This window comes from Gekko japonicus, unplaced genomic scaffold (assembly GCF_001447785.1).
Source record: "Gekko japonicus isolate JY-2015 unplaced genomic scaffold, Gekko_japonicus_V1.1 scaffold122, whole genome shotgun sequence".
NCBI classification, from domain to species: domain Eukaryota; kingdom Metazoa; phylum Chordata; class Lepidosauria; order Squamata; family Gekkonidae; genus Gekko; species Gekko japonicus.
In genome coordinates, this window is record NW_015161949.1 from 1,471,651 (window position 1) to 1,483,970 (window position 12,320).

At 39.8% G+C, this 12,320-nt stretch overlaps 1 protein-coding gene across 10 annotated transcripts in view; it reads left to right on the plus strand.

The window, feature by feature from the left end:
- The window catches only part of ADGRL2 (adhesion G protein-coupled receptor L2), a 252,490-nt gene that overhangs the window by 176,049 nt on the left and 64,121 nt on the right, over positions 1–12,320 (plus strand). For 7 of the 10 annotated variants that reach the window (XM_015429415.1, XM_015429424.1, XM_015429414.1 and 4 more), the window contains exons 5-6: positions 3,008–3,022; positions 3,820–4,620. In XM_015429415.1, coding sequence (XP_015284901.1) covers positions 3,008–3,022; positions 3,820–4,620 — 816 coding nt within the window. The remainder of the gene's footprint in view (positions 1–3,007; positions 3,023–3,819; positions 4,621–12,320) is intronic. The other 3 variants (XM_015429417.1, XM_015429420.1, XM_015429423.1) reach the window with 1 other exon arrangement.

Sequence of the window (12,320 nt, forward strand, 5' to 3'; positions counted from 1 at the left end):
CCCTTCCCCCCCCCCCCCCACTTCAGTCTCCTTAAGATGGATGAAGGTAAATAGCTGAATAACAACCTAATGGGCATATCTATGGCAGCAACTGTGTGCTATCAGTGGGAAGCTCCTAACATGATCAAATATGCAGTTAAGATTTATTCACTTTATGTACCTGAAAGGTTTAGGGAAATGTTTTTCACACTTTTCTGTTACTTCAAAGGGAGCACCAGTTAAAAACACGGCAAAGCCACTTGCCACCACAGTGTGGTGCTTGCACGCAGCAGGCCAACTCCAGAAAGGTTTACATGCATCTCAGTCTTTTGTGGAAAGGGGTCCTGAACCTGATAGACCAATGCACAGTTGCACTCATTCTTGGCTGATACCTGTCTCATCTTATATTTTCTCTTACTTTTAACAATTTTCACTTCTCTGTTTCTTGTATGCAACAGCAGGACAACTCGCTGTTTCTGCCTCAGAGAGTTATCACAGCCAGTATAAATGTGCTAACTTTCCCAGGCAATGATATTAGCACAATGCAACATTAAAATCTTCAGTTAAAAGTTAAAAAGAAAGAACTGGCCTAAGATAAGAGAGTGCCAGCTATCCTTTTTTCCTAGAATATATATTATAGAATAATGAGGAAAATCTGGTCAGGAAGATATTTACTACAGTAGTTAGATATTGCAATATTCCTGCAATCTTATCATTGTTCAGATAGCTTATCTAGCTAAAATTATTAACTAAAAATCAGCAAGCTCAGGTCCTCATCTCAATCAAACGACATCCTACTCTGTGAAACTTAAAACAGTGCATTGGATTGCATAGTAAAGAGCTAGAGTTCTGTGTATTCTATGCTGTATAACCCATTTACGCATTTTAAAACTTGCCAGTTTCTTCACATCTTCCAGGTCTGCATTAGATATGATAATATTGGGAAGATTATGTACAGCTGAGTGAGCTTTCCTGATCCTCACATCCCTCCAAAATATATCCTCAGCCACTAGCTGGTTCTGTTTGTTTCTTAAAAATAAAATCTGTTGCCAGAGTCCCCCCCCCCTTTTCAGGAAGAAAGATGTTTTGAGGTGCTTCAGATGAATTGCCACTAAAATTAAAATTGTAAAAAAGCCTAAAATGCTTTGTCCTTGAATAAAAGTGTTATTGATTTAATTACAGAGAAATTGAGAGTATCCCACTTGACATTTCTTTCAGTTATACTGCACAATGTATGTTGATACTTCGAATAACCCAAGTCAGTCCTTTTAGAATTAATAAGCACATCAGAAGCACCACTTTTCTACATCTGTGCATGACATTTTATTTTAAGCTTTGCTTGGACCCAGGAATTCAGTGAAAAATATTCTAAAGTGTTTTATTCTCCAGTTGTACTGATTGGGCTTCGCATTTTTTATTTGCTTTCGCAAACTTATCTGCTCCTGAAAATATACAGCTGTATACAGTGTAGCCACAGCAGACATGCCACTAATGCATTTTGTTGTTGTTTTCTTTATATGTTTGTTCCTCTATCCTTTATTCTAATCAGATACAATATTCCTCTTTTTAAATGTGAAGTGAGCTCATGCACAGAATCATCTAGAAGTCATTGACACTAAATTAAGAAGCTTCCAAATTTTTGTGCTCTGTACTTGAATATATTTAATTCACTTGAATACTGAATTGTTGCAATATTGAAATGTATGCCATATATAAGTCAATAATAAGAATATTGCAATCTAGAGAAAACTGGTTATGCCACTGAAATTAATAGGACTGGAGCAGCTAACTGTGCAATCTGATGTGCAGAACCCTTATGGGTTGCAAGAGGTTTATTTCTACAGATTCCTAAAATAGATCATGTTATAGTGCTGTGAAACTTGACCGTTTCACATAACGATCATACATTGTCGTGAAAAATCATTATACACCATTTTGATAGCAAATACTGTATTTATTCCATAACTTAATATTTTAAGTATATTTTGTATAAACTTTTTGGTGTATAATCTTGACATTGATGCAGGCTGCATACAAATTGATATGACTAGCTTTTTCCAAGGAATATTTTAGGGAATATTTAGCAATAGAGTTTTGTAGCTGTTATTTATTGGACACAAAACAGTTTATATATTCTTCGTCAACCCAGGGTCCCCTATGTTCCTGTTAATTTCAAGTGACGTAAGGTAGATTCACTTGTGCAAGGCTACGTATGTAAGAATCAGTTTCTGCTGTTGAAATTATTGGGGAAGCTGTATAAGTGAGAAAGCCTTGCATTATTGGAACTACTTTCTCAAGACACACGAAGAATGACTTTTGCTAGCTAAGTGACCCCCCCCCCCTTAAATGTTTGTTTTATTGGGTGGATACAGGTGTATGCCTAATCTGATGTTTGATAAGATTTGTTTTGGTCACTAGCTTCCCAATTTGGGCTTGTTCGCTGCTGAAGGATGTCTGTGGGAGCTACATGGTCCTCCCCTCCTTTGCTGTTGCTTATTGTTCTTTGCTTCTTTCTTCTAGAGGTTGACTCTTATTCCTTTTAGAGAGGCTTTCCCATGCAAGATTGAAAATTACATTCTGCAAAAAAAAATTCCTTACAAGAAACAAAAGTAGTATAACACAAACACATATGCAAAGCATATTTATAGCAGAAGCTTTCTTTTTAAGATGAAGTTGTTAGGGTTTTACTTTTGGCTTGGGAATGGAAAGGGTATGTATATCATGCATTAGTCAAGTCTTTCATTATTTATTCAGGTTGACTAAGTGAAACTACATCCCAGCATTTTCTGTATTGCTTCTTTAACCTACTAAAATGATTGATCCACGTTCACGTATGTAACTGTAGAATCTCTCTCCTGCTAGGTTTTCCTGTTGTCTGTTTTCTCTTTATCCAGTGTAGTGCAGTTCTTATTCTCCCTGTGTTAAACATCTGTTAACTAATTTAATCTTCGCCTAATAGTCAATTTGTGTTAATCTTCTTTTTTTTTCCCTTGCACTTTTTTCATTTTTCTTCCGATGCTTGAAATAGAAGTGGAGCAAAAAGGTAAATAATGCACATAGTCCAACCCCCTCCCAGCTCCTTGTTATGTGCCTTATGGATGTTAACCTTCTCCCCTTCCCTCCCCTCAACACTGATACTATGATAATCAGCAGGATCTCATAAGTACACCTCATAAAGAAACCAACTTTGCAATAAACTGACTTGGCTGCTTAAAGCAGGTGGTGGGATTTATTGTCTGACGTACCTGCTCTGGGAAGGACGCTCCCTTTGCTTTCTTCCTCCCTTTCTCTTTCCCTGTCTTTCTCTTACCCTCGAATACTTCTTGTTACTTAAACCTCATCTTGCTTGGCTTCCAGAACCCTCTCCATAGCATGCCATGGTTACAAGGGTTCCTTCCTGGTCTGTTCCATCCATTGCTTTGGTTGTCCTTTATTTTTGTTGCTTCTAATTACGATCTCTATAAATCTCATTTTTAATTTTGTATCATTTTAGTTTTTGTCATACGTTGAGGCACTCTTATTCCTAACCTTCCAATTTTGTAAAAAGTTTATGGCTTTATAACAGCAAGTGTAGTTCCGCATTTCCAGTTACCTTGGTATGCCATAGAACATTGGGTGATGAAAGGGAAAGCTTATCACATACTGGTTACTGTGATAGCATCAAGACACAAGCAAAGGGTAGCACATGCATTGGTTATGTATGATTTATCAACCACTGTTGCCAGTTAAAAGTATGTTTTCTTCTGTATAGCCACTTATGATGTTTACCTAGCCTTTACTTGGTAGCATGAACATTTTAATTTTACAGAAATCTTTCTTCCTTCTCTCTTGGACTGCTAGTTTTTGTTTGCCCTGGGACGTTGAAAGCCGTTGTGGATTCTCCAACTTTATATGAAGCAGAACAAAAGGCAGGTGCCTGGTGCAAAGACCCTCTTCAGGCTGCAGATAAAATATACTTCATGCCATGGACTCCATACCGCACTGATACTCTGATAGAATATGCTTCTTTAGAGGACTTCCAAAATGGACGCCAGCAGACGACATATAAGCTTCCGAATCGAGTGGATGGTACTGGATTTGTGGTATATGATGGTGCTGTCTTTTTTAACAAGGAAAGAACCAGGAACATCGTAAAGTTTGACTTAAGGACCAGAATTAAGAGTGGCGAGGCCATTATAAATTATGCTAACTACCATGACACTTCTCCATATAGATGGGGGGGAAAGACTGATATTGATTTGGCCGTTGATGAAAATGGCTTATGGGTAATTTATGCTACAGAACAAAACAATGGGATGATTGTTATTAGCCAGCTGAATCCATATACTCTGCGTTTTGAAGCAACTTGGGAAACAACATACGACAAACGGGCAGCATCCAATGCTTTTATGATATGTGGGGTTCTCTATGTGGTCCGCTCAGTATACCAAGACAATGAAAGCGAAACTGGCAAGAACTCAATTGATTACATTTACAATACGAGGTTAAGCAGAGGAGAGTATATAGATATTCCTTTCCCCAACATGTATCATTACATTGCTGCTGTGGATTACAATCCAAGAGATAATCAGCTGTATGTGTGGAACAACAACTTCATTCTGCGATACTCTCTAGAGTTTGGCCCACCAGACCCTGCTCAAGGTAAGGACTCTCTTCTATTTCTATTTCTCTAAATAACTTTACTGTGCTTGCTAGTGTAATTATACACCAGTGTTTTAGAAGCTAATGTGTATTTATGTTTGTCCCACTTTTATCCTCAATGGAAACCCAAAGTGGCTTACAACATCATTCTTCCCTTCTCCACCGTATCCTCACAACAAGAACCCTGTGACATTGTTAGCCTGAGTGAAAGCGGTGGGCTCAAAGTCATCCAGTGAGTTTCCATAGCAAAGTGGGAACTTGAATCCAGTTCTCCCTGATCCTAGTCCAGGACCCTAGCCACACTGCTACAAAGCTATACTCCCAAAGAACTATAAAGTCTGTTTTATTGATCCTAACAGAGAACTAGATTTTAAAACTGTGCCTGTTTTATCTGTTCTGTAGCAATATAACTAGTGGTCAGGTTTAGTTTGTTATTACTGTGACCAGAGGAAATGCATCCACTTGGAATGAGATGCATGTTAGCAATGGTGCTTCGTGCTCACTTTGAAACTTCAAATGGAATATCTTACGTAGGTTCTCTGCAAAGGAGGCATTAAAATTTGCTAAATAAATAAGTATGAATGCAATTTCATTTTTTGGGTGCCAGAAAGTGAACTTAGGCAGTTGTAGGCATGAATGTTGTGTGAGTATTTCCAGCCTTCAGACTCATTTCGAGCCTTCATGTGATGGAGCTCTCTGAACTCTCCCCAGCTGCGACTGAGTGGATAGAAAATCTAGATATTAATATTTAGGGGGATTGCCCAATCAGTCTGCATACCCATTGTATCAACTTGGTTGCATATTTTATATAATTATATACTTCCTGTGTGTAACTCTGCCACACAATAAATAAATAAATATCCAGCCTTTGGTATAAATTTAAAGCGGGATTAGCCAATATATTTGCAGCATGTTATTATGCACCAAACTTTGCAGCATGTTATTATGCACCAAGCTTTCCCACTGGTGTAGCAACTATGCTCAGATTAATCATAGCTGTACATAAACTGTCAATGAATAGACATTTGGGAACTTGAATCACTATAGAATCAGCTGTAGCAAGCATGACCCAAGGTTAATATGCAGAGGATGTACATTTTGAAAAAATATGTTGGCAAGAATATTTAAGAAAAAACATTTTTTAAAAATTGGGAATGTGCTGAAACTTAGCTGTTGAAATTCACAAAGGAATGTTGTGGAATTCAATAAATATTTTAGTAGACTTTTAAAAGTAGAAGAAGAAGAGTAGGTTTTATACCCTGCTTTTCTCAGAGTCTCAAAGTGGCTTACAAACACATTTCCTTCCTCTCCCCATTACAGGAACCTTGTGAGGCAGGTGAGGCTGCAGGAGTTCTGAGAGAGCTGTGAGTGGCCCAAGGTCACCCAGCAGGCTTCCTGTGGAGGAGTGAGGGATTACATTTGGTTCTCCAGATTAGACTCTGCTACTCTTAACCACTACATCACACATTTAGCTTCAGAATAATATTTATATTACACTTTTAGTGCTCTCATTTTGGAGACCTGAAGACTAGTTCACACGATTAGAAAACAAAAATACTATTTTGGTATAAGAATACTGGACCAGTGGTCCATCTAGTCTACCATCCTGACTCACAGTGGCTAGCCAGTTACTCCAGGGGACCAGCAACAGAGCATAGAGGCTAAGACCTTCCCCTGATTTTGTCTCCTGGCATAATATTCAAAGATTTACTGACTCTAAATGTGGAGGTTCCCTTCAGTCACCATGGCTAGTAGCCACTGATACGACTATCCTCCATAAATCTGTCTATTCCTTTTTAAAACTGTCTACATCTGTAGTCATCACTACAATTTCTGGCAGTGAATTCCACATTTTAATCAGTTATTGAGTAAAGGAGTATTTCCTTTTTTTCATCCCGAATCTGCTGCCCAGCCTGAGTTTTAATATGTATGTGTGGGGTCATATCTGTCCATTCACTTTACTCCATGCATAATTTTATAAATCTCTGTCGTGTCACCTCATAATTGTTTTTTGTCCTGTACATGCCACACACTTTCCACAGCAAACACACATGCAAATAATTAATTTCGTTTCTCTGCTCTCTCTCCATCTTCCTTTAGCAGTCCTTTTATTCCTCTGTAATCCATAGGCCCAGCTGCCCTTCTGGCAGGTTTATTGCTCTGGATATATTTTAAAAAATGTGTATTGTTTTTCTTGATACTTTAGGTAATCTGCTCCTCAAATTCTCCTTTTGCATGCGTAATTACTGACATAACTTTTCTTTGGCCAAACCCAGTGCTCCTTTCTGTTAACTTTATTGGGGCAGACCTTTCACTTTTTAAAAGAAGCTTGTTTGCCTTTTATGGCTCCCTTAATTTGGGTCTCTTAACCACACAGGCACCTTTTAAGACCTGGCAATACCTTTCCTAAGCTGGGAAATGCATTCTATTTGAACTTCACTTAGGCTGCGGTCACACGGAACAGAAGCCACACAAGTGAGATGGAAAATAGGCGGAGTTTCCAGGCGCGATCTCACCAGCACATCTGGGAAGCGTAGCACTCCCGTGGCTCAACCGAGGCTTCCAGCCGAAACTGCGTGGCAAAAAACTAGTACCTCAGAGGTACTAGTTTCCGGAAACTGCGGGGCAAGGGCGGGCGTCTGATCGCGTTTCCGGTGGCATCCGGCGCCCGCCCATGTCCCCTTGCAAATAAGGTGTGGTTTTTCTGTCCAAGTCTCTGTGGACGCGCACCCAACGGAGCATGTGCATTTGTCATGTACACACAAAAACAAAACAGTTTGCCGCGGCGCGCGCTTCTTCGTTGCACGCCGGCTTGTCCTGTGATCGGCACCTCTCCCTTGCCATGGAACCTCCACGGGACCTCCACAGGAGGTCTGATCGCATAACTGCGCAGTAGTTTGCCCCAGGGCAAACAGCCACGCTTCTCCCCCGCAGTTTCCTGCCCGTGTGACCGGGGTCTTAGTGAGGTTTTAAATAGCTTCCAAGCATCACACACACATAGTATTTCTTCCTTTCTAGCCGTGTGTTCAGTCCCAATAGAACTTCTTTTGAATACTAGAGAAATTATAAAGAATGTGCCATCAACTAAAAAAGACGGGCAATGATCTTAAGCATTTCTAGTCTAATTTTCTTTGGGAACAGAGTTATTCTACTGTTTATCCTACAGTGCATTTCATTCACTTTCCTTCAACAAGTATAATATGCAAATGGTTAATTATTTTCCACTCTTCCAAAGTACATTTGATGTATTTAATTAATGCCCATGTCCAGAAAAACACAGCAGACCAATTCATCCATAATTTTTAGATATTGTTTACAACAGGAGCATATCTCTGCAAATATCCAGTTTTACCATGATTTCCCCTTGATCTTTGTACAAAAGAATAGTAACATTTTAAGAGTAAACATGCTGGAGCAGTTAGAAAATGCAGACGTGCATATTTGGATAGAAAAAGCTACAGTTTATAATTCAAGTATTCCTTTTACAAAAGCATGCTTAAACATGTTTCTAGTTAATTAACCTTCTTAAGCCAAGTGATCTTGAGAACATGGTGAGGATGGATCTAATACATTTTAGATTAAATCATTAAAACATACTGGTCATGAGGATATACCTCTAGAGTGCACTGCATTCAGTGCCCTCGGTCTTCTGTATATTTTGCAAAACCTGAAATGTTACTCATTAGTAAAGGGGAAGAAATCAACATGAAACCTTGGGGAGATCATTTGTTTAAACTGATTAGAGTTTGCAAAGTCTTCTTAGAGTGAAATTAAATTTGTAAAATGGTCTATCAGGGTAGTATTTTGGGGGCATTCCAGCTTTTGAGGGAAGGAAGTTGCCGATGTGCCCTGATATCAAGTGCTTAATGATGTCATGGGGTCAGTGCCTCTATTGCAGAAGTCATAGCCTGTATTGTTGGAATGCTTAATTTGACGCCATTATGGAAAACTCAGCAGACTTTGCCACTTCACTTGTGATGGGAGCAGTAATGATATATTGACTTCCTCAATGAGCCCTCTATCTTCCATCTCTCTGCCTGTCAGCGCCTGCCTGTACCAAAGCTTCCTACTTACAAAAATGGTTCAAACACTATAGTCTTTACCCTTTTAACTAAAAAGCGGCCTTTGTCGCATTTATCTGACCTGCTCTCCTGAATTTAAACTTTAATTTCATTCTCAAGGCCACATATCTTTTTTGACCTCAACCGTGTGCTGCTTCTTGAAACTGGATATTGCTTGTGAGTTCTGCAAATTGCAGTGGCTACAGCATTGCAAGCTTCACCCAGCTTGGAGTCCAGCAGGCTGCAATGCTGAAGCTATACTGTGCTATGTTTATGAGCTTGTCTGATTCAATTCTTCCCAATGTGCAGTCTTCCCCATTCCCTGCTTCATGGAATATGCAAAATTATTGCCAAGAAATCCTTTCATGGTCAGAAGCATTTCTTCAATCATGGCACAGTTTCACGGTTCCCTGGCAGTTTAACCTTGTACTTTTGTTCCATTGTTTTGAGCACCTTATTACCTCTGATCTTGTGTCAGCGAAGTGTGTCTTTCTCTTTGAGTGAATTCACTATATTTTGCATTTAACTATAATGCTTCAGCATGAAAACAAGGAGACAACGTGGCTGCAACTGAACAAACACTCTGTGGCAATAATAAGTGGGAGCCCACATCTGGTGGGGAGTGGGGAATTGGTTTCTTTTTCAGCAATTTATGTACCACTGTATTAGATACATGAGAAGATCAAGAACGTGACTTGGTTTTGTTCCATTAGCAGTCTTCTCAGCCTCTCTAAAATTTGTTTAGCGAAAGAGTAAATTATGATCAGGTTCCAAAGAGCTCCTTTTGGTGTTTAATTGTATCAGAGGAGGTTTTCCCCCCTTTGAGTTGCAGACCTAAACTGCTTTATTTGCATACACAGAAATGTTTTTTATGTGATGGAATAATGTCCTAGTGTTAGCCAACTTGCCTTGAATCGCTGATTAATATGGGGAGTTATGGTCTTAGATCAGGCAATAGGCAACTGCGGGGGCAAGCATCTGTGTATACAGGGGTGTAGTTTCCTCCAGCCACACTAAATATACGCTGAGACTGATATCAGTATAAGATGGTTTTGTTTACTAAATGTATTTCAAGCATACAACAACACAGACATACACACACTTATACAGCTTCTAGGAAATATTGATCGAATACAAAGAACACATTCGCATTAGCAGGATATTTCGATGAGTGGAGATACTCTACCTGTCCTGTAGTTGGATGGAGCGAATCTCAGAAAAATGAGGGGGCTATAGGAAGGCGGGGAGAGGGCTGTGTCCTGAGCCGGTAAGACTCTGGCTGTGCAACCAAGAGTCGGAGACTTCGGGTAGGGAGGGGTCAGGTAAGGGAGGAAGAGTGCAAGTAAGAGAGAGAGAGCTGGTGCTGCGCAGCCCCCCTTTATAAGGAGGCTGAGGGGTGGGCTTAAACGTGGCCACCTGCCTTGGCACACCTTCTGCTAGTCCATCCCCAAAAATGAGCTGTTGCTGGGGTTGAAGGTCTGTGGAGTGAGCAGTGTTGACTCTAATGAGAAACTAGCTTGAACAGTGGCACCTGATGGGATTATGTCTTCTGCTGGCCAGAGGCATTGTTCTCTTGTTTTCTCATGTCTGTAGTTTCGACTAGGTGATGTATTAGGTGGGAAAAAACATGTTGCTTACATGCACAGGATGGGGACTCTTCATGGAGTCCGGGTCCCCTGTCTTCTGGCATGGCATGGTAGCAGCCTGGCTTTGCACTGCTGTATGTGGCTAGGGAGCTGGTTCACCTCACTGCAAGTAGGAGGGATGGTGACATTCAGGGCCCCTGGGCACATTGTTTCACAGGAAGGCTTCCTTCTTCTGAGCGTATGTCTGTAGAGCTGGCATCTTTTGGAGTCACCTTAGAGTTCAGTCCCTTTTGCACACAACTAGCACAGGTCAGGTTTTTCATAACTTATGAGTTCATAAAAGCACAATAGGGGCCTCGTAGGGCAACACTAGGAACACAAGTTCAAAGCCTCCATGGGATACAGGCCAAGTCAAGGAGTTCACTGGGGTATTTGATACACACACGTACATGCTCTGTCCATGTATTTTGTTTTTGTTTTTCTTTTCAATCAGCATATTCTTGAACTGTTAAGGAATTCACTTCGCTTGCTGCCCCAGTTTGTTTATTCTGTCTTGTTCTTTAATGGGAAACTATCTTGCTTCTGAATTTATGGATAGCTGCTGACTTATGTGCCAGTATTTAAATATCCAAGAACAGTAGACTTCATTTACTACCTCTGACTTTTCCCAGCACCAGATCCTAAACCTTTATTTTGTTGACGTGTCCCTGACCTTTTGTTAACTATATTATCACTGATATTCACATGAGATACAAGGATTTCAAGTAGGTTTCATAATTATCTGTTTCAACAGGAATTTTCTTCTGGCCGTCCCTGGATATACACATCCAGAAAGTGCAGCCAAACAGGTAATAGAAAGTTGAAAGAGCAGATTAGGTGATCAGATATAATGTTCCTAAGGACATCAATGTGGGTTGCTTTAGTTGTGTCTTGCTTAATCATGAGAGATCCCTTGCTGATCTTCCTTAAACAGGAATGCTGCATCTGCAAGTAATCAGTGCCAACAGTATTAATTTCTGAATGCAGAAATGCACTTAACAGCCCAAAACAGGGATCTTACATTTTCCACTCTGATGTAGGCTGAAAGCAGCTATGCCAATTGACATCCTAAGAAGAGTTGTAAAATTAATTTGCTGCTATCCCAGGAGGAAAAGTAATGAGCTTAAAAGTAGGTGTTGATCAGTCTATAATCCTTACCTCATAGCCTATCCTATTGAATTCATAGACATGTTAGAATGAAGGGGCTCTCATGTTCCATCTTCCAACATTTTCTACTTTAAACCTTTCTCCATGTCTGCACCTTTAGGAAAGGGACAGGAGACCTTTCAACTCAGGTTTAATTTGGTGACTAAAATTCCTACTGAATCTGACTTTTCAATTGGTATTATCTTTAATTCTCAACAAAGTTCTTACCGTAGTTTGAATTTTTTGTCTTAAAAATGCCTGATTAGTAAAAATGCCTGATTTGGGGATAGTTGTTCAGGCAAAACAGATGTGCTTCAGTATTCATTTTACAAGCCACATGGGTGGCATTAAATCTGTGGCGGGCAGAAAAATCCTGGAGGTGAATGATTACAGTAGTGTAATATCCAACAATGTGTGAATCCATCCTGTCTTGGCAAAAGAACAGCTACAAACAGTGCTGGATACAATTGTATGCTCTTGTGATTCTAACCTCATCACTAGACTTCAGTAAGGAGACCATCGTTCCTTTAGTAACGTCAAGCAGCTAGACATGAGAATAGCTTAAATGAGGCAGAAGCTATCCAAAGCAAGAGGATATAGGTAGGTATTACTCACACTATTCCTGTTGTAAAGAATGACTTAATTAAGCACAGAGCATTATTGGGTCTCTAGGATATTAGTAATAATGGGAAATCTTTCTAGATCCTTCCCATTGCACCGAGATCTTAATCAGTACTTTTTTTTTTACATTCTTGCAGTGTTGTTTTTTGACAAACATTGAGAAAGTATTGAAAGCCTGGCTGCATTGCAATCAAAGGAAAATTACAGAGGTTTCACAAATTGTCAGGCAAGTACTTGCAGACAAGGC